A 24,367-nucleotide genomic window follows, 5' to 3' on the forward strand; every position below is an offset into this window, starting at 1 on the left:
ACCTCAACAGAAAACCATGACAACTGTGTCCTCCACAACTACCTCAACAGAAAACCATGACAACTGTGTCCTCCACAACTACCTCAACAGAAAACCATGACAACTGTGTCCTCCACAACTACCTCAACAGAAAACCATGACAACTGTGTCCTCCACAACTACCTCAACAGAAAACCATGACAACTGTGTCCTCCACAACTACCTCAACAGAAAACCATGACAACTGTGTCCTCCACAACTACCTCAACAGAAAACCATGACAACTGTGTCCTCCACAACTACCTCAACAGAAAACCATGACAACTGTGTCCTCCACAACTACCTCAACAGATAACCATGACAACTGTGTCCTCCACAACTACCTCAACAGAAAACCATGACAACTGTGTCCTCCACAACTACCTCAACAGAAAACCATGACAACTGTGTCCTCCACAACTACCTCAACAGAAAACCATGACAACTGTGTCCTCCACAACTACCTCAACAGAAAACCATGACAACTGTGTCCTCCACAACTACCTCAACAGAAAACCATGACAACTGTGTCCTCCACAACTACCTCAACAGAAAACCATGACAACTGTGTCCTCCACAACTACCTCAACAGAAAACCATGACAACTGTGTCCTCCACAACTACCTCAACAGAAAACCATGACAACTGTGTCCTCCACAACCACCTCAACAGAAAACCATGACAACTGTGTCCTCCACAACTACCTCAACAGAAAACCATGACAACTGTGTCCTCCACAACTACATCAACAGAAAACCATGACAACTGTGTCCTCCACAACTACATCAACAGACAAGAGTCAAAACAACACAGAGTCAAACATCAGTTAACAACATCCTAAAAACCCAATACACAGATAACGTTGGTGGTTACTACCAGTATAGTTAATATTGAAATGACATTACAGTTTGTGTTGAAGTGTTAAACAGATGTGAAAGTCTGTAAATGTTCACAGCATACTACCTTGGATGACTAGCAATGTGGCAGGTATTCAAACTTGCAGGCCTCCTAACAGGAGGCCTCCACCTCTTTACATCTTCAGTTCCATGCTTTAGTTCTTTGAAGCCATGGACAAATCTTTGTTGCTCAAGGACATTACACGTCTCTTCTCAATGCAATCACCCTAGTTCAACCCATCAGCTGTTGCAGCATGCAGTACCAACCTAGCGTCCGTCTGTCCAACCTGGCGTCCATCCGCCCCCCCCCCCAAATAGGTCCAGCTCTAGGCCCACTGGCACGCGTCTGTACTTTGTACCATCCTGGCCTCCCTACTCCCTCAGACAGACACAAAACTGAGGTGGATCTCTCTGTATGATATTGGCAGTGGTCCAGGGCCCATATTCACAAAACCTCTCAGGGCAGGAGAGCTGGTATAGGATCAGATTTACCTTTTAGATCATAATAAATACGATTCCATGTACAGGGAGGACCTGATCTTAGATCAGCACTTGTACTCTGAGAGGCTTTGTGACTATGAGTTCAGGTCCTAACTGACACTATCAAACACAGAGGATTGGCACTGCTCTATGGTTCAAGTCATTTGGGTCATCCCCAAAGCCAACACCTGCTTTGGCCGCCTTTCCTTCCAGTTCTCTGCTGCCAATGACTGGAACGAATGACTGGAACGAATGCAAAAATCGCTGAAGTTGGAGACTGTATTCCATGTGTAACTCTGTGTTGTTGTTTGTGTCGCACTGCTTTGCTTAATCTTGGCCAGGTTGCAGTTGTAAATGAGAACTTGTTCTCAATTGGCCTACCTGGTTAAATAAAGGTGAACTATATGTATATATTTCTTTAAACATAATACATAACACAGCATAATGTCATTGTGTCATGCAGTGTTCTGTAATGGTTGGGTGGAGCTGGATTATGTGATTGCATAAGTAAAAAGGATTCAAATCTCTGTGAATTTCTTTTACATTTCCATACATTGTTTATATGCCTAACACCTAACTGAAGACCATAGAAGGAACTTGGCATTTAGACAACACATCACAGTCCAATGGCTTCAGTGACCTCGCTAAAAGTCCATGTCTTTGAAAGACACGTCTACCTTTGACTCTTTCCTCTCTGCCTCCTTCTTTCTTCTCCTCTCCTCTTTTGACCTCACCCTCTCACCTTCCCCCCCTACTCACAAGGCAGGCAATACGCTCGACCTCATCTTTACTAGATGCTGTTCTTCCACTAACCTCATTGCAACTCCCCTCCAAGTCTCCGACCACTGCCTTGTATCCTTTTCCCTCTCGCTCTCATCCAACACCTCCCACACTGCCCCTACTCGGATGGTATCGCGCCGTCCCAACCTTCGCTCTCTCTCCCCCGCTACTCTCTCCTCTTCCATCCTATCATCTCTTCCCTCCGCTCAAACCTTCTCCCACCTATCTCCTGATTCTGCCTCCTCAACCCTCCTCTCCTCCCTCTCTGCATCCCTTGACTCTCTATGTCCCCTATCCTCCAGGCCGGCTCGGTCCTCCCCTCCCGCTCCGTGGCTCGATGACTCATTGCGAGCTCACAGAACAGGGCTCCGGGCAGCCGAGCGGAAATGGAGGAAAACTCGCCTCCCTGCGGACCTGGCATCCTTTCACTCCCTCCTCTCTACATTTTCCTCCTCTGTCTCTGCTGCTAAAGCCACTTTCTACCACGCTAAATTCCAAGCATCTGCCTCTAACCCTAGGAAGCTCTTTGCCACCTTCTCCTCCCTCCTGAATCCTCCTCCCCTCCCCCTCCTCCCTCTCTGCAGATGACTTCGTCAACCATTTTGAAAAGAAGGTCGACGACATCCGATCCTCGTTTGCTAAGTCAAACGACACCGCTGGTTCTGCTCACACTGCCCTACCCTGTGCTCTGACCTCTTTCTCCCCTCTCTCCAGATGAAATCTCGCGTCTTGTGACGGCCGGCCGCCCAACAACCTGCCCGCTTGACCCTATCCCCTCCTCTCTTCTCCAGACCATTTCCGGAGACCTTCACCCTTACCTCACCTCGCTCATCAACTCATCCCTGACCGCTGGCTACGTCCCTTCCGTCTTCAAGAGAGCGAGAGTTGCACCCCTTCTGAAAAAACCTACACTCGATCCCTCCGATGTCAACAATTACAGACCAGTATCCCTTCTTTCTTTTCTCTCCAAAACTCTTGAACGTGCCGTCCTTGGCCAGCTCTCCCGCTATCTCTCTCTGAATGACTAGTCTTGATCCAAATCAGTCAGGTTTCAAGACTAGTCATTCAACTGAGACTGCTCTCCTCTGTATCACGGAGGCGCTCCGCACTGCTAAAGCTAACTCTCTCTCCTCTGCTCTCATCCTTCTAGATCTATCGGCTGCCTTCGATACTGTGAACCATCAGATCCTCCTCTCCACCCTCTCCGAGTTGGGCATCTCCGGCGCGGCCCACGCTTGGATTGCGTCCTACCTGACAGGTCGCTCCTACCAGGTGGCGTGGCGAGAATCTGTCTCCTCACCACGTGCTCTCACCACTGGTGTCCCCCAGGGCTCTGTTCTTGGCCCTCTCCTATTCTCGCTATACACCAAGTCACTTGGCTCTGTCATAACCTCACATGGTCTCTCTTATCATTGCTATGCTGACGACACACAATTAATCTTCTCCTTTCCCCCTTCTGATGACCAGGTGGCGAATCGCATCTCTGCATGTCTGGCAGACATATCAGTGTGGATGACGGATCACCACCTCAAGCTGAACCTCGGCAAGACGGAGCTGCTCTTCCTCCCGGGAAGGACTGCCCGTTCCATGATCTCGCCATCACGGTTGACAACTCCATTGTGTCCTCCTCCCAGAGCGCCAAGAACCTTGGCGTGATCCTGGACAACACCCTGTCGTTCTCAACCAACATCAAGGCGGTGGCCCGTTCCTGTAGGTTCATGCTCTACAACATCCGCAGAGTACGACCCTGCCTCACACAGGAAGCGGCGCAGGTCCTAATCCAGGCACTTGTCATCTCCCGTCTGGATTACTGCAACTCGCTGTTGGCTGGGCTCCCTGCCTGTGCCATTAAACCCCTTCAACTCATCCAGAACACCGCAGCCCGTCTGGTGTTCAACCTTCCCAAGTTCTCTCACGTCACCCCGCTCCTCCGTTCTCTCCACTGGCTTCCAGTTGAAGCTCGCATCCGCTACAAGACCATGGTGCTTGCCTACGGAGCTGTGAGGGGAACGGCACCTCAGTACCTCCAGGCTCTGATCAGGCCCTACACCCAAACAAGGGCACTGCGTTCATCCACCTCTGGCCTGCTCGCCTCCCTACCACTGAGGAAGTACAGCTCCCGCTCAGCCCAGTCAAAACTGTTCGCTGCCCTGGCCCCCCAATGGTGGAACAAACTCCCTCACGACGCCAGGACAGCGGAGTCAATCACCACCTTCCGGAGACACCTGAAACCCCACCTCTTTAAGGAATACCTAGGATAGGATAAGTAATCCCTCTCACCCCCCCTTAAGTTTTAGATGCACTATTGTAAAGTGACTGTTCCACTGGATGTCATAAGGTGAATGCACCAATTTGTAAGTCGCTCTGGATAAGAGCGTCTGCTAAATGACTTAAATGTAAATGTAATATGTAATAATACGTTCCATCGCTACAGAGTGTGGGAATTAAATGTCAACAAAATTGTAAATGGACATAGATTAACAGATGCTCTAGGCAATGTTTGAACAGACTAATGGAGCACTGGCCACACTCTCCAGGCTAGATACTAATGGACCACTGGACACACTCTCCAGGCTAGATACTAATGGAGCTCTAGCCACACTCTCCAGGCTAGATACTAATGGAGCACTGGCCACACTCTCCAGGCTAGATACTAATGGAGCACTGGCCACACTCTCCAGGCTAGATACTAATGGAGCACTGGCCACACTCTCCAGGCTAGATACTAATGGAGCACTGGCCACACTCTCCAGGCTAGATACTAATGGAGCACTGGCCACACTCTCCAGGCTAGATACTAATGGAGCAATGGCCACACTCTCCAGGCTAGATACTAATGGAGCACTGGCCACACTCTCCAGGCTAGATACTAATGGAGCACTGGCCACACTCTCCAGGCTAGATACTAATGGAGCACTGGCCACACTCTCCAGGCTAGATACTAATGGAGCACTGGCCACACTCTCCAGGCTAGATACTAATGGAGCACTGGCCACACTCTCCAGGCTAGATACTAATGGAGCTCATCCCACAGGGTACAGTGTACTTGTGGTGATAAAACAGAAGATACTCTTTGGCTGACTTCCTTACTGCTTCTTCTTGACCAATAGTATGGCAAGACTGGTCTTCAACAGTGCATGGTATTCAATCTAACAGGCTAGGTGACTGATGCTGTCTAAATGAATAATAGACATGAAAGGTCTGGTCCTGGCGACATACTGCAGTTAAAATAGAGGGACAGGAGGTTAATACGACTCCTGGCAGAGATGTTGAATGGGTTTTGGTTCTGTAAATGGTGGAAAGTGGAGGTAGTAGGTAGTGGTAGGTTCTGTGTGTCAGCAGAAATATAAATGTAAAGGCAGAAAGATTGCAGGGATAATAGACAAAACAATAGAGCTATGGCAAACTAAATTGTAGAGGAGCCGCTGCCATGGCAACAAGAGGAGGGAACGGAGTGGGGTATAGTCAGTGTGTGGAGAGGGGTGTGTGTGTTTGTGTGTGTGTCTTGCTCTGGGAAAACAGAGATTTTCACCCTTAATTGCCACAGTAATAATGGATAATGAATCTACTAAGGGTGCTTCAATGTTCACTGTTCCTCCCACACAGTGAGAGGTAGGGGCCCGCTTAGTGCCTGCTGGACCCACACACGCACACACACTCAGAAAGACCAACCAAACAGAATGACCAATCCCTGTGTGTGCGTGTGTGTGCGTGTGTATGTGTGTATGTGTGTGTGTGTATTCTAATTGACAGGTACTACTCGACCACATTGTATACACACACACAGTTTTGACAATACTGGTCAATACAGATGAAATATGTGGGTATAATACAGTAGTTATAAAAGCTCTGTCCCTGAGTCTCTGATATCAGGTGTCCTTACCAGCCGTAACTGCATGGTCTCCATTGAATCCGTTCTCTCTGGAGGTGTAGGAGGGGGGTGCTGCTCCATGGGCCGTCCCTGGCTGGCACGCCCTGTATGAGGGGGGGTAGCCGTTAGCCCCGTGGGCTGGGGGGGGAGAGGGGTCCTGTGCCCCTGACGTGTCCCAATGGGGGTGGCTGTCCTCAGGTTGGCGACTGTCTGCCATGATGGGGGTCAGTGGCGGCCAGGGAGGTCTTTCCTTATGGCTGGGAGAAGAAGGAGCTTATTACTTTATTTTCTATTGTCACTGTACAGAGAGATGAATCTTTATGCTTTTTCTCCAACCCCCTTGAGACACACACCCACAGAGGGGTTGGAGCACAGGGTGAGCTGCAGTGTGAGTATATGGTCATGTCATGGCAAATAATAGTGATGGAATAATGGCTACTAACGCTAGAATCACCACAGCCGTTTTTTTAGGTGTTATGGCACAATGGCTATTAACAGTTTGGAAGGGAGAAGAGACTATACAAATGTGTTCCTTCGATGGGGTATGAAAAGACACTGTGATAGCATGGTCATGTCACTGTCTTTATAATAATGGTGGCACATCATGGCTATAAACACTTTGGTAGGGAACCAGAAGGTATTGATGGGGTGGAGGAAAACCAAAGGACATCATTCAAATTCAAAACACTGTTTCGCCTCGGGTCACGAATCACCCCCCACATCTATAGACAGACTGGAGTGCTGGTTTATGGACATCAGATCACAGGGCAGCTCTCTCTCTCTCTCTCTCTCTCTCTCTCTCTCTCTCTCTCTCTCTCTCTCTCTCTCTCTCTCTCTCTCTCTCTCTCTCTCTCTCTCTCTCTCTCTCTCTCTCTCTCTCTCTCTCTCTCTCTCTCTCTCTCTCTCTCTCTCTCCACACTCTCAGACTCAGGGCTGTGATTGAGTTACACAGACACTGAAGGTCTCGGCTGCTGCTGCTGCCTTGGTGTCATCCCGTTCTGATTCACAGCTAGCTGCATCACTGACATGAAATAGAGCCTCAGCCCTCTCTGAGAAATCAATAGGACTTTATGGAGCTGCTGTCAACCATAGCACCTCCGTACAACCCAGTGCAATATATATGACCCACATACACACACATGCGGCACGCACACAGACATACACACACAAAATTGTAATTTGTCAATAGGAGTATAAAGCAGCGTGCAATATTGTGAACCAATCACAGGGCGGAAATAGATATGTTCACAGTAAATCTGTTGTAGGGGTCAAAGGACAGAGGATAATGCCCTCCTGCTCATTGAGTGAGTGTGTGTGTGCCCAAGAGTACAGCCAGCTCTCTGAGCTCAGAGCACAGCAGCCTCATCGACACGGTGTCCCACTGAGAGTAAGATCGCCCACGGGCAACAAGGGATAAAAAAATCTAATAAACAGCAACAGAGAGGATATCGATTCAGCTAATCACAGGCCAGGAGCTTGGTGGGCAAAGCAAAGCACTAGATAATGGAACCAAAGACCGATGCCTTGTTTCAGTACGGTGCTTACAGCTTACATTATACAACACAGCCAGCCCCACAGTGCCATTTAGTCCAACCACTGCTATTCCATCGACAGAATAGTAGTGACTGACTCCAGAACAGACCAGCCTGGGTAAGCATCAAAATTATATATCTGTTGGCGTAAAGATGGCAAAATGGCAGCTCTGCTTCTAGCTCCTAAGCAACTTTGCAGGATTTTTTTTGTGTTTTTTTGTGTTATTACATACAGCCAGAAATAACCTTTGGATGAAGGAGCAGTGGTAATACACCAGCATTAAGACCAGGAATACGACTTTCCCGAATTGGATCCTTTGTTAGTACAGTACTCCCAGGGCAATTTAAATTATTTCAGAGGCTGCTCCAAAACACTGCCGGCGGAGAAGGAGAAGAGGTAATCGGAGTGGACTACTAGTCCGACACAGGAGGCGTGCACACCATCCACCGCTTCTGAGTATATTACTCACTAATGTTCAGTCTCTAGATAATAAAGTAGCAGAGCTCAGGGCAAGGATCTCCTTCCAAAAAGACATCAGGGATTGTAACATATTCTGTTACATGGAAACATGGCTCTCTCGGGATATACTGTCCCCGTCCATACAGCCAGCTGGGTTCTCAGTACAATGCACAGACAGGAATAAAGAAGAAAGAAGGGGATGTATATTTCATGATTAACTGCTCGTGGTGTGATTGTGATAACATACCGAAACACAAGTGCTTTTATTCACCTGAACTAGAATACCTCACAATCAAATGCCGACCGTAGTACCTTAAAATAAAATTATCTCGGTTATAGTCACAGCCGTGCATATTCTCCCTCAAGCCGATACCTCGATGGCCCTCAAAGAACTACACTGGATTTTATGAAAACTGGAAACCACATATCCTGAGGCTGGATTTATTGTATCAAAGCAATTTTGAGCAAAACGCTACCGAAGTTCTAACTACACATTGACTGTAGTACTCGCTCTGTAAAAACATTGGACCACTGCTACTCAACTTTTCTAAATGCCTACAAGGCCCTCCTCCGCCATCCCTTCGGCAAATCTGATCAAGCCTCCATTTTGCGGCATCTTCCTATATGCAGATATTCAAACAGGATGTACCCGTGCTAAGGTCTATTCAACGCTGGTCTGACCAATCGGAATCCATGCTTTAAGATTGTTTTGATCACACGGACTGGGAAATGTTCCATGTAGCCTCTGAGAATAACATTGAAGAAAACACGGATGTGGTGACTGAGTTCATTAAGAAGAGTATAGGAGATGTTGTACCCACTGTGACTATTAAAATCTACCCAAACCAGAAACCGTGGATAAATGGCAGCATTCACACAAAACTGAAAGCACGAACCACCGCAGTTAACCATGGCAAGATGACGGAGAATATGGCTGAATACAAACAGTGTAGTTATTCCTGCCGTAAGGCAATCAAACTGGCAAAACGTCAGTACAGAGATAGAGTGGAGTCGCAATTCAGCGGCTCAGATACGAGACGGAAGTGGCAGGATCTACAGACAATCACAGATTACAAAGGGAAAACCAGCCACGTTGCGGAAACCGAAGTCTTGCTTCCGGACAAGCTAAACACCTTCTTCGCCCACTTTGAGAAAAACCCAGTGCCATCGATGCAGCCCGCTACCAAGGACTGTGGGCTCTTCTTCTCCTTGGATGACCTGAGTAATATATTTAAGCGCGTTAACCCTTGCAAGGCTGCCGACCCAGACAGCATCCCTAGCCGCATCCTCAGAGCATGTGCAGACCAGCTGGCTGGAGTGTTTACAGATATATTCAATCTCTCGATACCCAGTCTGCTGTCCCCACCCCTCAAGATGTCCAACATTGTTCCAGTACCCAAGAAAGCAAAGGTAACTGAACTAAATTACTATCACCCCGTAGCACTAACTTCTGTCATCATGAAGTGCTTTGAGAGGTTAGTTAAGGATCATATCACCTCTACCTTACCTGACACCCTAGACCCACATCAATCTGCTTACTGCCCCAATAGATCTACAAACAATCCAATCGACATCTCACTGCACACTGCCCTATCCCTTCTGGAAAAGAGGAGTACCTATGAAAGAATGCTGTTAATTGACTACAGCTCAGCATTCAACACCATAGCACCATCCAAGCTCATCATTAAGCTCGGGGCCCTGGGTCTGAACCCTGCCCTGTGCAACTGGCTCTTGGACTTCCTGACAGGCCGCCCCCAGGTGGTGAAGGTATGAAACAACACCGCCACTTATCCTCACCACAGGGGTGTGTGCTCATCAAGTTTGCAGAAGACATAACAGTAGTAGGCCTGATTACCAACAATGACGAGACAGCCTACAGGGAGGTGAGGGCCCTGGGAGAGTGGTGCCAGGAAAATTACGTCTCACTGATTGTCAACAAAACATTCAGTAAGACGTTAAAACCCTCACAAACCTTTATCACCACCTGGTACGGCAACTGCACCACCCACAACCGCAGGGCTCACAAGAGGGTGGTGCGGTCTGCCCAACGCATCACCGGGGGCAAACTACCTGCCCTCCAGGACACCTACAGCACCCGGTCACAGAGAGGCCAAAAAGATCATCAAGGACAACAACCACCCGAGCCACGGCCTGTTCACCCCGCTATCATCCAGAAAGCGAGGTCAGTGCAGGTGCATCAAAGCCAGGACCAAGAGACTGAAAAGCAGCTTCTATCTCTAGGCCATCAGACTGTTAAATAGCCATCACTAACTGGTTTCCACCCGGTTACGCAACCCTGCACCTTAGAGGCTGCTGCCCTATATACATAGACTTGGAATCAATGGCCACTTTAATAATGGAACAGTAGTTAGTCACTTTAATAAGGTTTACATACTGCTTTACTCATCTCGTATGTATATACTGTATTCTATTCTACTGTGTTTTAGTCAATGCCACTCCGACATTGCTCAATCTAATATTTATATATTTATTTTACTTTTAGATTTGTGTGTATTGTTGTGAATTGTTAGATACTACTGCACTATTGGTTAGGAACACAAAATTTCGCTCCACCCGCAATAACATTTGCTAAATACTGTATGTGTATGTGACCAATAAAATGTGATTTGATGAACAGACATACACAAGTCTCTGAGCATTATGTTAAAACATCACCTTGATTTCATTTTATATTGATATTTTAGTTATTTAGCATGCGCTCTTATCCAGAGCAACTTACCATCGTGAGTACATACATTTTCCTACTTTTCATACTGGTCCCCGTGATAATCAAACCCACAACCCTATAAGGTTCTATCTAAAAAAAATATTATTCTTAGTTCCGAAAAGTTCCGAACCTGCATTGGTTTGAATTGTGTAAGCAAATTTTTATCTTGTATTATTAAAAAAAAAACTTAACAACATGAATTACGGTATTTGCAAACCACGCCCCCAAATATTCAAATTATCACCCTTCTCTACATTATGAAGTAGCTGGGCTTGGTGTGGGCTAGTCTGTGCTGGGATTGGTGGGGGCTAGTCCATTTTGGGCTTGTTGTGGGCTAGCCTGTGTTGGGCTTGGTGTGAGCTGGACCGTGTTGGGCTTGGTGTAGGCTGGCCCAACATGGGCTTGTTGTGGGCTAGCCTGTGCTGGGCTTGGTGTAGGCTACACCGTGTTGGGCTTGGTGTGGGCTGGTGTTGGCTAGCCTGTGCTAGGCTTGTTGTGGGCTAGCCGGTGTCGGGCTGATGTGGGCTTCGTCTGGGTTAGCCCGCGTTTGGCTGGTGTGGGCTTGGTCTGGGTTAGCCCGCGTTTGGCTTGTGTGGGCTTGGTCTGTGTTAGCCCGTGTTTGGCTGGTGTGGGATTGGTCTGGGTTAGCACGTGTTTGGCTGGTGTGGGCTTGGTCTGGGTAAGCACGTGTTTGACTGGTGTGGGCTTGGTCTGGGTTAGCACGTGTTTGGCTGGTGTGAGCTTGGTGTGAAACAGCCCCTGTTCACCTTGCCCACCAAAGAACCACATGGGTCCAATGGGGTAATGTTTGCTGGGATAACACACACACATACTATCCTCAGTAATGGAGGCCACAGGCATATTATGGCTAGGAAAAGCCCTACTCTACACCCTCACCAGACACCAGACAGTATCTTCCAACCAAAGACATGGGCCTGTATTCACAAAATGTCCCAGGGTAGGAGTGCTGTTCTAGGATCAGTTTAGTATTTTAAAGCACTCGTACTCTGAGATGCTTTGTTAATATGGGCCGGCCCAACTCTTTATGACCGTGGTGGGAAGATGCGGTCAAAGACTATACTGCAAGATTAAAACTCTGCTTAGGGCGTTGTTGTATCGGACTGATTTCAGGCCCTTTATCAAACTCTCACAAATGCAGCATTGGGTGTGTCTGATCACATCTTCCCTTGCTGGATATAAAGAGATTGGGTGTGTCCCAATTAGTGCACGTACCAACATGTATAAAAGGCCATATGGCTTTGGTCAAAAGTGCACAATATAGGGAATAGTGACGCAGACATGGTCACTCACATGTATCCTACCAGGGTTATAAATCTCTCCTTGTTTATGACTAGAACTACATGAACCTCCACAAAGAAGACCCTTCGTCATCATTCAACCCTTCATCCCAGCACTTTTGTTAGACAGACCGTAAAGCAGACTCTCTCTTCTTTTTGCACCGGGTCTGGCCGTAGAAATGTGTTCCTCAAAGGAGGTGTGTAGCGGTAGAGTGCTTGTAGTAAAAGCAGAAATTAATAACAGGGGTTTTTCTCACAGGTAGAGCCTGAGGAGACGCTGGTGGACGGTGGGGGTGATAAGGGTCATCATTCATTGACCTAGTGGATGTTTAAAGAACTAGACATCCCAAAACAAAACAGTATACATGGGTGAAGGTCTTTGGGGCTAGGGTGAGTGCAGCCCGACTCGATCGGTTTTACATGTCCAGGAATCACAGCAATAGGCTGTTGGGTGCTGTGGCATAAACTGGCTGTCCTCAGCCCCCCAGACCTGCAACGCAAGCTGGTGGACTGAGTGAGGGCGGCAGTGTTGTATTTCCGTCCACGAAGGAGAACAGGGCCTGGTGGAACTGGAGAGCAGGGTGGCTGCATTCTGCCTAAAGGTGACGCAGAGACTGCTGTACCATACTGATGTCGGCTGGAGGGATGAGGGAAAGCTGGCGGATTAGGGTTGGACCGGCAGCTGTTCCTCATGACGCTGGAGAGGCTGAGTACAGCAGGTCTCTCTGATTTTTACTCTGCAGTGCTGAGGGCCTGGCAGCTGCTAAGGCCCATACGGGAAGGGGATGGGGAGCCTGGGCTGTGGGTGTGGGAGGAGCCTATCTTCCACAACCCAGCCATATAAAATGATTTAAAAAGTGTGGAGATGTTTCAGGAGATATGGTGTGTCGGAGGGCCGTCTGTACAGATGGGGAAGATGGGTTGGATATAAGGTTGTAGAAATGGTGAGGCTTTGGTTATTGTTATGTTTGGTGTTGTTTTGTATCGTGGGGTAGAAGGCAAGGTGAGTATGCAGCTCAAGGGATATTTGTTTTTTAAAGGGGAGTGGGGGGGGTTGAGGTTTTAATTAAATGAAATTAAGATATATCATTAAAGAAATACAAAAAGTCTAAAGTCTCTCTCTCTCTGTCTGCCTGGTCTGCTACGAAGGTCACTTTGAGCTGTGCCGGTGGCAGACTTCCAGAAATACCCAGACAGCCTCAGACCGTAGCCAGCATTGGAGTGTTTGTGACAGGGACGTGGGATAAGGACGGAAGGCTTGGGGTTCAGATTCCTGGAGCCCCACAGGGCTGATTAAAGAGCATGTGGTGTTGGTGGCCCATGAGGGGAGTGTTGCCGAGTCCATCTGGCTGAAACAGCATCCTCTAGTGGACTGATCCTTCTCTACAACACTGGGGTAGAGGGAATGAATATGTAGCAATACTGAGCACTGTTGTAGGGTGGAGGCCAGGGTGTTCCCTCTATCCAGTCCCACAGAGATAAGATGATACGATTTTCAGAGCCTGGATGGCAAGAAGGACATCTGGTGGAAAGAGGGGGATCGGGTGTCTGAAGCGGTATGTAGATTCCACATCGGACACGACTACCCATCCTCACCCTTCTCATGCCTCTCCACCCATTTTTTACCTACCTCTCTTTCTGTCTGGATAATAGAAACTGGGTTGTTCAGTCTACCTCCCTAGAGTACGCCTGCTGCCAGCCAGTACTGTTATAAAGGGAGCTGAGCTAAATATGACAACCACTGGAACTCAATGCTTTTAGGTGAGGAGAGAGAGGAAGAGCAGATATAGACACCGAAATAGAGAGGGTGCTTCAATCTTATATATACAGTGGGTATTTGATACACTGCCTATTTTGCAGGTTTTCCTACTTACAAAGCATGTAGAGGTCTGTAATTTACAGGTCAAAAGTATCTACAGGTCAAAAGTAGTACACTCTAGGGTGCCATTTGGGAATTTCCAGGCGGGTAACAACATTTTACATTTGATAATTTAGTTATTTAGCAGATGCTCTTATCCAGAGCAACTTACAGGGGCAATTAGGGTTAAGTGCGTTGCTTAAAACTTCTTCAGGATCGGTGTCCCTTTCCACGGGAAGGTTGAGCTAACATAGGCTAATGTGATTAGCATGAGGTTGTAACTAACAAGAACATTTCTCAGGGCATTGACATATCTGATTTTGGCAGAAAGCTTAAATTCTTGTAAATCTAACTGCACTGTTAAATTTACAGAAGCTATTACAGTGAAATAATGCCATGCTATTGTTTGAGGAGAGTGCACAGTTTTGAACATGAAAAGTTATTAATAAACAAATTAAACACATTTGGGCAGTCTTGACACAACAGTTTGAACAGAAATACAATGGTTCATTGGATCAGTCTAAAACTTTGCTCATATACTGCTGCCATCTAGTGGCCCAAATCTAAATTGCATCTGGGCTAGAATAATTCATTATGGCCTTACTCTTGCATTTCAAAGATGGTACAAAATAATACAAAATAACAGTTTTTTTTCTTTGTATTACCGTTTACCAGATCTATTGTGTTATATTCTCCAACATTCCTTAAACATTTCCACAAACTTCAAAGTGTTTCCTTTGAAATGGTACCAAGAATATGCATACCCTTGCTTCAGGGCCTGAGTTACAGGCAGTTCGATTTGGGTATGTCATTTTAGGCTAAAATTAAGAGGTTACAGCACAGATTTTTCACCTAGTCTGCACAGGGATTCAAACCAGAGACATTTTGGGTACTGGCCCAACACTCTTCAGCGCTAGGCTACTTGCCTCCAACAATTGCACCGACTGACCAGGGAAGGGATGGAAATTAACATGGGGTGATCGTCGTTTTAGAGCTAAGCTCAGTCACATATACTATAGAGAGTGATAATAATGGCGTCTTTTTGTTGGCACTAAGTCTGCCATGGTTCGTTGAACAAGGCCTATGAGAAAATGAATGGAACTTTTGTAGGGTTTTTGGATAAACGCTGAAAATAAGGTATGTGGTAACACATGCTTAGTAGATCTTACTAGTTTTGTTCCAGGATGTTTTGCCAATTTTGAAGCATTTATTGTAATAAAAAAAAACACAACGCATATACAGACTTCCTAATTCATAAAGGTGATGTTAACTGACTGATATTATATCACTGAACAAACCGTATAACATCTCAAAAGCCTGTGTTAATCTCAGACCTTATTTTCAGAGTTTATTCCAAAACCCTATTCTTTCCCCATTCATGCCTCCCTACCTGCCACAGGAGGTTGGTGGCACCTTAATTGGGGAGGATGGGCTTGTGGTAATGACTGGAGAGGAATCCGTGGAATGGTTTCAAATCCATTTATTTTAAATGTTTATTTAACTAGGCTTAATTTAACTAAGTCAGCTAAGAACAATGACACCAGCCAATCCCTGACGATGCTGGGCCAATTGTGCTCCGCCCAATGGGAGTCCCAATCACGGCTGATTGTGATACAGCCTGGATTTGAACCAGGGTGTTTGTAGTGACACCTCTAGCACTGAGATGCAGTGCCTTAGACCGCTGTGTCACTCGGGAACAAGGTGTTTGATGCCATTCCATTTTCTACGTTCTGGCCATTATTATGAGCCATTCTCTCCTCAGCAGCCTCCTGTGCTCCCTCCCTGCCTGCCTGCCTCTCTGCCTGCCTGTCTCCCTCCCTCTCTGCCTGCCTGCCTGCCTCTCTGCCTGCCTGTCTCCCTCCCTCTCTGCCTGCCTGCCTGCCTCTCTGCCTGCCTCTCTGCCTGCCTGTCTCCCTCCCTCCCTGCACCCCTCTCTGCCTGCCTGCCTCTCTACCTGCCTGTCTCCCTCCATCTCTGCACCCCTCTCTCTCTGCCTGCCTGCCTGCATCCCTCTCCTCCTGCCTGCCTTCCTCTCTGCCTGCATCCCTCTCTGCCTGCCTGCATCCCTCTCTGCCTGCATCCCTCTCTGCCTGCCTTCCTCTCTGCCTGCATCCCTCTCCTCCTGCCTGCATCCCTCTCTGCCTGCCTCTCTGCCTGCATCCCTCTCCTCCTGCCTGCCTTCCTCTCTGCCTGCATCCCTCTCTGCCTGCCTGCATCCCTCTCTGCCTGCATCTCTCTGCCTGCCTGCATCCCTCTCTGCCTGCCTCCCTCCCTCTCTGCCTGCCTCTCTGCCTGCATCTCTCTGCCTGCATCTCTCTGCCTGCCTGTCTCCCTCCCTCTCTGCCTGCCTCTCTGCCTGCATCTCTCTGCCTGCATCTCTCTGCCTGCATCTCTCTGCCTGCCTGTCTCCCTCCCTCTCTGCCTGCCTCTCTGCCTGCCTCTCTGCCTGCATCTCTCTGCCTGCCTGCATCCCTCTCTGCCTGCCTGCATCCCTCTCTGCCTGCCTGTCTCCCTCCCTCTCTGCCTGCCTCTCTGCCTACCCGTCTCCCTCCCTCTCTGCATCCCTCTCTGCCTCCCTCTCTCCCTGCCTCTCTGTCTCCCTTTCTGCCTGCCTCCCTCTCTGCATCCCTCTCTGCCTCCCTCTCTCTCTGTCTCCCTTTCTGCCTGCCTCCCTCTCTGCATCCCCGCCTCTCTGCTGGCATCCCCGCCTCTCTCCCTACCACCCTCTCAGTGTGTCTCAGTGCGTGTTTCAGTGGGTGTCTCAGTGTGTCTCAGCGTGTGTGTTTCTCAGTGTGTGTGTGTCTCTCTGTGTGTCTCAGCCTGTGTGAGTCACCAGGCTGCTGCATTGCAGGGTTATCCACTCACAGCTGGCTCAATGCATGAGACAGGGAGCCCAGAGAAGGAACATAGGGGGGCATAGGGTGCTCAGATCCTCTATGTGGATACTACAATAGGATGGTGGGCAGTGAGGGCATAGTGAGGTAAGGCTGCCAGTAAGACAACTGATTCATTCATTGATTTCACCACCTTCACACACACACATAGAAGTAAACAAATTGTTGATGCAAATCGACACAAAGATCCCCATAGTAAATAAAGGGAACAGCTCCCTATAAAATGAATGGCTTTGACTGTTTTTTTTAACCTGTTGTCCTTTTTTTCTAACCTGTTGTCCTTTTTTTCTAGTAGCAGTTAGAGAGGGCTGCCTGCCTGTCTGTCTGCCTGTCGATCTGTAGCATTTAGCATTACAGACTAGAGAGGGCCTGCCTGCATGTCTGTCTGCCTGTCGATCTGTAGCATTTAGCATCACAGACTAGAGAGGGCCTGCCTGCCTGCCTGCCTGTCTGTCGATCTGTAGCATTTAGCATCACATAGTAGGTATGGAGGGACCTCCCTGCCTGTATACTCCTGCAGGAGAGGTCCTGGTATCAGCATCTCATTTCCCCTATCTCAGACTTGGAGGGCCCCGCACAGTAAGAGGGCCACCGAAACTTATTGTCCCTTTGTCACCACTGTAGAATTCCTGTCATAATAGCCCCCCCCTCTCTCTCCTCTCTCTCCTACCCTTCCCCCCTCTTTCTCTACAATCTACCTCCTCTCTGCATTCCTGGCTCCCTCCTACCACTCCTCCCTGCCTCCGTACTCTCCCTCTCTCTCTCTCACATAACCAGAGGGATCAAACACTCTCTCTCTGACTGTGCAGAAAAACAACAATGCTTTCTAATACTCAACCGGTGGAGCAATGTAACACAAAGGTTCATTTTGAACCTTTACTAGCACAGAGAGGCTGCTGTCTACATACAGACTTGAAATCATTTCCCACCTTAGTAAATGTAACACGAGTGTAACGGTTTTCTTGAGTTGAAGGAGAGGCGGACCAAAACGCAGAGTGGTGATTATTCATGGCTCTTTAATAAAGAAACTATACATGAATAGACTAACAAAACCAAGACATGTGAAGAACCAAAACAGCCCTATCTGGTGCAAACACAGAGACAGGAAGAATCACCCACAAAAACCAACACCAAACAGGCTGCCTAAATATGGTTCCCAATCAGAGACAATGACTAACACCTGCCTCTGATTGAGAACCATATCAGGCCAAACACAGAAACAGAAAAACTAGACACACAACATAGAATGCCCACTCAGATCACACCCTGACCAAACAAAACATAGAAACATACAAAGCAAACTATGGTCAGGGTGTGACAACGAGTCACTTTAATAATGCCACTATAATAATGTTTACGTATCTTGCATTACTCATCTCATATGTATATACTGTATTCCATACTATCTATTGCATCTTAGCCTATGCCGCTCTGACATAGCTCATCCACATATTTATATATTCTTAATTCCATTCCCTTACTTAGATTTGTGTGAATTGCGTATATGTTGTGAAATTGTTAGATATGGCTGCACTGTCAGAACTAGAAGCACAAGCATTTAGCTCCACCCACAACAACATCTACTAAACACGTGTCATAGTCATAGGCAGCTGGTTTGCTCGGTCAGAGAGAAAGAGAAGCGGGGCCTTCAAAGTTACGACTGAGGGGGGTAGAGATCGAGGTGGAGTATGGCTGCCCTATGTCACCCTGCTACAGTCTGCTCCGTGTGGGAAAGTGGGAGTTGAGGGGAACTGTTCTCAGGCCTCTCCACACACATTAGCTGGATGGGAGCCCGTCAGAAACGGTTTTCCTGGCCATCACAGTTATTTAAAAAATAAAATAATAAATATATTATTGAACCTTTATTTAACTTGACAAGTGGGTTAAGAACAAACTTATTTTACAATGACAGCCTACCCCAGCCTACCCCGGCCTAACCCGGCCGACGCTGAGCCAATTGTGCGGCGTCCTATTGGACTCCCTCTGTGGTGACGCCTCTAGCACTGAGTGCCTTAGACCGCTGCGCCACTCTGAGGCCAAAACAGAGTACAGCCCATGCATACACATACACAGACACATGAAGGCTCTGCCCTAAATGATGTGCTCTCTGACACCTGGAGTTGCATGGCAAATGGACCACGAACACAAGGAAAGCACAAAGGACAATGTCAAAGGACTAGCCAGCCCTTCCCCTTCTAAGGGGCCAAAATGTATCTCTCTATTCCAGTATACAGAGAACTGACTATTGAATATGTGATAGAATATTACTATAGTATCCATCCACCCTGCTGATCCTCAACACTGGTTCCCCACAAGGGTGCGTTCTCAGCCCTCTACTGTACTCCCTGTTCACCCACGACTGCGAGGCCATGCACGCCTCCAATTCAATCATCAAGTTTGCAGACGACACTACAGTGGTAAGCTTGATTACCAACAACGACGAGACGGCCTACAGGGAGGAGGTGAGGGCCCTCGGAGTGTGGTGTCAGGAAAATAACCTCACACTCAATGTCAACAAAATAAAGGAGATGATCGTGGACTTCAGGAAACAGCAGAGGGAGCAGCCCCCTATCTACATTGACAGGACAGTAGTGGAGAGCGTGGAAAGTTTGAAGTTCCTCAGCGTACACATCACGGACAAACTGAAATGGTCCACCCACACAGACAGCGTGGTGAAGAAGGCGCAGCAGTGCCTCTTCAACCTCAGGAGGCTGAAGAAATTCAGCTTGTCACCAAAAACACTCACAAACCTTTACAGATGCACAATCGAGAGCATCCTGTCAGGCTGTATCACTGCCTGGTACGGCAGCTGCTCCGCCCATAACCGGAAGGCTCTCCAGAGGGTAGTGAGGTCTGCACAACGCATCACCTGGTGCAAACTACCAGCCCTCCAGGACACCTACACACCCCCCGATGTCACAGGAAGGCCAAAAAGATCATCAAGGACAACAACCACCCGAGCCACTGCCTGTTCACCCCACTATCATCCAGAAGGCGAGGTCAGTACAGGTGCATCAAAGCTGGGACCGAGAGACTGAAAAACAGCTTCTATCTCAAGGCCATCAGACTGTTAAACATCACTAACATTGAGTGCCAACATACTGACTCAACTATAGCCACTTTAGTAATGGAAAAATCTATGTAATTAATTTATCACTAGCCACTTTATATAATGCTTACATACCCTACATTACTCATCTCATATGTATATACTATTCTCTATACCATCTACCTCATCTTGGCATCTTAATGTAATTAAATGTATCACTAGCCACTTTAAACAATGCCACTTTATATAATGTTTTCATACCCTACATTACATCTCATATGTATATACTTGTTCTATATCATCTACTGGCATCTTGTCTCTGTTAGGCATCACTCATTTATATATTTTTATGTACATATTCGTATTAATTCCTCTTACACTTGTGTGTATAAGCTACACTCGCATTAAATCTGTTAGGCTATAACATCTCGTTAGATATTACTGCATGGTTGGAAGTAGAAGCACAAACATCTCGCTACACTCGCATTAACATCTCGCTACACTCGCATTAACATCTCGTTACACTCGCATTAACATCTCGTTACACTCGCATTAACATCTCGTTACACTCGCATTAACATCTTGTTACACTCGCATTAACATCTCGTTACACGCGCATTAACATCTTGTTACACTCGCATTAACATCTCGTTACACTCACATTAACATCTTGTTACACTCGCATTAACATCTCGTTACACTCGCATTAACATCTTGTTACACTCGCATTAACATCTTGTTACACTCGCATTAACATCTCGTTACACTCGCATTAACATCTCGCTACACTCGCATTAACATCTCGCTACACTCGCATTAACATCTCGTTACACTCGCATTAACATCTCGTTACACTCGCATTAACATCTCGTTACACTCGCATTAACATCTCGTTACACTCGCATTAACATCTCGTTACACTCGCATTAACATCTTGCTACACTCGCATTAACATCTCGCTACACGCGCATTAACATCTCGTTACACTCGCATTAACATCTCGTTACACTCGCATTAACATCTCGTTACACTCGCATTAACATCTCGCTACACTCGCATTAACATCTCGCTACACTCGCATTAACATCTCGCTACACTCGCATTAACATCTCGTTACACTCGCATTAACATCTCGTTACACTCGCATTAACATCTCACTACACTCGCATTAACATCTCGCTACACTCGCATTAACATCTCGTTACACTCGCATTAACATCTCGCTACACTCGCATTAACATCTCGCTACACTCGCATTAACATCTCGCATACACTCACATTAACATCTCACTACACTCGCATTAACATCTCGCTACACTCACATTAACATCTCGTTACACTCGCATTAACATCTCGTTACACTCGCATTAACATCTCGCTACACTCGCATTAACATCTTCGCTACACTCGCATTAACATCTCGTTACACTCGCATTAACATCTCGTTACACTCGCATTAACATCTCGCTACACTCGCATTAACATCTTGTTACACTCACATTAACATCTCGTTACACTCGCATTAACATCTCGTTACACTCGCATTAACATCTCGTTACACTCACATTAACATCTCGTTACACTCGCATTAACATCTCGTTACACTCGCATTAACATCTCGCTACACTCGCATTAACATCTCGTTACACTCACATTAACATCTCGTTACACTCGCATTAACATCTCGTTACACTCGCATTAACATCTCGCTACACTCGCATTAACATCTTGTTACACTCACATTAACATCTCGCTACACTCGCATTAACATCTCGTTACACTCGCATTAACATCTCGCTACACTCACATTAACATCTCGCTACACTCGCATTAACATCTCGTTACACTCGCATTAACATCTCGCTACACTCGCATTAACATCTCGCTACACTCGCATTAACATCTGCTAACCATATGTATGTGACAAATAAATTTGATTTGATGTTTGGTATCTATCTGAAACTTGTTCTCTGAGGATAGATATGATGCTATCTGTATGGATTATTATCTCTGTGGTAACTTGTATCTGGACAGGGTAAACTCTGGATTACTCTATGCAAAAAGATTTTATGGTCCTCTCAGTAACTCTTATGCACAAGATTTTCAATGCTATGACACCCTGTGGAGATTGGGCCTTGGTCAGGTTACACTAAACATTTGGTATTGTTTGATTGGTCAATGGTGGTTCGTTTTGGGTTGAAAGGTTACACCTTCAGATGTTATAAATTGAATCAAATGCCTTTGTTCTTACTCTTATCCTGAATCCAGTCCATGGAGGAAGGTTGTATGATCAATTATCATTTCCGAGGCTTCTAGGCCTCTGGCCTAATAGGCATCTCTTTGTTCATGCTTTGTCCTCTATGTTAACCTTAGGATCTACAGTTGAAAGTTTACATACACCTTAGCCAAATACATTTCAACTGATATTTTCACAATTCCTGCCATTTAATCCTAGTAAAAATTCCCTGTCTTAGGTCAGTTAGGATCACCACTTCATTTTAAGAAAGTGAAATGTCAGAATAATAGTAGAGAGAATTCTCTTTTTCAGCTTTTATTTCTTTCATCACTTTCCCAGTGGGTCAGAAGGTTACATAAACTCAATTAGTATTTGGTAGCATTGCCTTTAAATGGTTTAAATTGGGTTAAAGATTTCAGGAAGCCTTCCACAATCTTCCCACAATAAGTTGGTTGAATTTTGGCCCATTCCTTAATTTATTTATTTCACCTTTATTTAACCAGGTAGGCAAGTTGAGAACAAGTTCTCATTTACAATTGCGACCTGGCCAAGATAAAGCAAAGCAGTTCGACAGATACAACGACACAGAGTTACACATGGAGTAAAACAAACATACTGTCAATAATACAGTATAAACAAGTCTATATACAATGTGAGCAAATGAGGTGAGAAGGGAGGTAAAGGCAAAAAAGGCCATGGTGGCAAAGTAAATAAAATATAGCAAGTAAAACACTGGAATGGTAGTTTTGCAATGGAAGAATGTGCAAAGTAGAAATAAAAATAATGGGGTGCAAAGGAGCAAAATAAATAAATAAATTAAATACAGTTGGGAAAGAGGTAGTTGTTTGGGCTAAATTATAGGTGGGCTATGTACAGGTACAGTAATCTGTGAGCTGCTCTGACAGTTGGTGCTTAAAGCTAGTGAGGGAGATAAGAGTTTCCAGTTTCAGAGATTTTTGTAGTTCGTTCCAGTCATTGGCAGCAGAGAACTGGAAGGAGAGGCAGCCAAAGAAAGAATTGGTTTAGGGGGTGACTAGAGAGATATACCTGCTGGAGCGTGTGCTACAGGTGGGAGATGCTATGGTGACCAGCGAGCTGAGATAAGGGGGGACTTTACCTAGCAGGGTCTTGTAGATGACATGGAGCCAGTGGGTTTGGCGACGAGTATGAAGCGAGGGCCAGCCAACGAGATTGTACAGGTCGCAATGGTGGGTAGTATATGGGGCTTTGGTGACAAAACGGATGGCACTGTGATAGACTGCATCCAATTTGTTGAGTAGGGTATTGGAGGCTATTTTGTAAATGACATCGCCAAAGTCGAGGATTGGTAGGATGGTCAGTTTTACAAGGGTATGTTTGGCAGCATGAGTGAAGGATGCTTTGTTGCGAAATAGGAAGCCAATTCTAGATTTAACTTTGGATTGGAGATGTTTGATATGGGTCTGGAAGGAGAGTTTACAGTCTAACCAGACACCTAAGTATTTGTAGTTGTCCACGTATTCTAAGTCAGAGCCGTCCAGAGTAGTGATGTTGGACAGGCGGGTAGGTGCAGGTAGCGATCGGTTGAAGAGCATGCATTTAGTTTTACTTGTATTTAAGAGCAATTGGAGGCCACGGAAGGAGAGTTGTATGGCATTGAAGCTTGCCTGGAGGGTTGTTAACACAGTGTCCAAAGAAGGGCCGGAAGTATACAGAATGGTGTCGTCTGCGTAGAGGTGGATCAGAGACTCACCAGCAGCAAGAGCGACCTCATTGATGTATACAGAGAAGAGAGTCGGTCCAAGAATAGAACCCTGTGGCACCCCCCATAGAGACTGCCAGAGGTCCGGACAGCAGACCCTCCGATTTGACACACTGAACTCTATCAGAGAAGTAGTTGGTGACCAAGGCGAGGCAATCATTTGAGAAACCAAGGCTGTCGAGTCTGCCGATGAGGATGTGGTGATTGACAGAGTCGAAAGCCTTGGCCAGATCAATGAATACAGCTGCACAGTAATGTTTCTTATCGATGGCGGTTAAGATATCGTTTAGGACCTTGAGCGTGGCTGAGGTGCACCCATGACCAGCTCTGAAACCAGATTGCATAGCAGAGAAGGTATGGTGAGATTCGAAATGGTCGGTAATCTGTTTGTTGACTTAGCTTTCGAAGACCTTAGAAAGGCATGGTAGGATAGATATAGGTCTGTAGCAGTTTGGGTCAACAGTGTCCCCCCCTTTGAAGAGGGGGATGACCGCAGCTGCTTTCCAATCTTTGGGAATCTCAGACG

The 24,367-nt window shown here is 46.6% G+C and overlaps 1 protein-coding gene across 13 annotated transcripts in view; it reads right to left on the bottom strand.

Moving 5' to 3' along the window:
• Window positions 1-24,367, bottom strand: part of map2 (microtubule-associated protein 2) — a 176,595-nt gene that overhangs the window by 57,065 nt on the left and 95,163 nt on the right. For all 13 annotated transcript variants that reach the window (XM_046363308.1, XM_046363307.1, XM_046363305.1 and 10 more), the window contains one exon: window positions 6,058-6,302. In XM_046363308.1, coding sequence (XP_046219264.1) covers window positions 6,058-6,262 — 205 coding nt within the window. In that variant the 5' untranslated portion in view covers window positions 6,263-6,302. The remainder of the gene's footprint in view (window positions 1-6,057; window positions 6,303-24,367) is intronic.

The sequence above is a fragment of the Oncorhynchus gorbuscha genome, linkage group LG09, assembly GCF_021184085.1.
Source record: "Oncorhynchus gorbuscha isolate QuinsamMale2020 ecotype Even-year linkage group LG09, OgorEven_v1.0, whole genome shotgun sequence".
Classification (NCBI taxonomy): domain Eukaryota; kingdom Metazoa; phylum Chordata; class Actinopteri; order Salmoniformes; family Salmonidae; genus Oncorhynchus; species Oncorhynchus gorbuscha.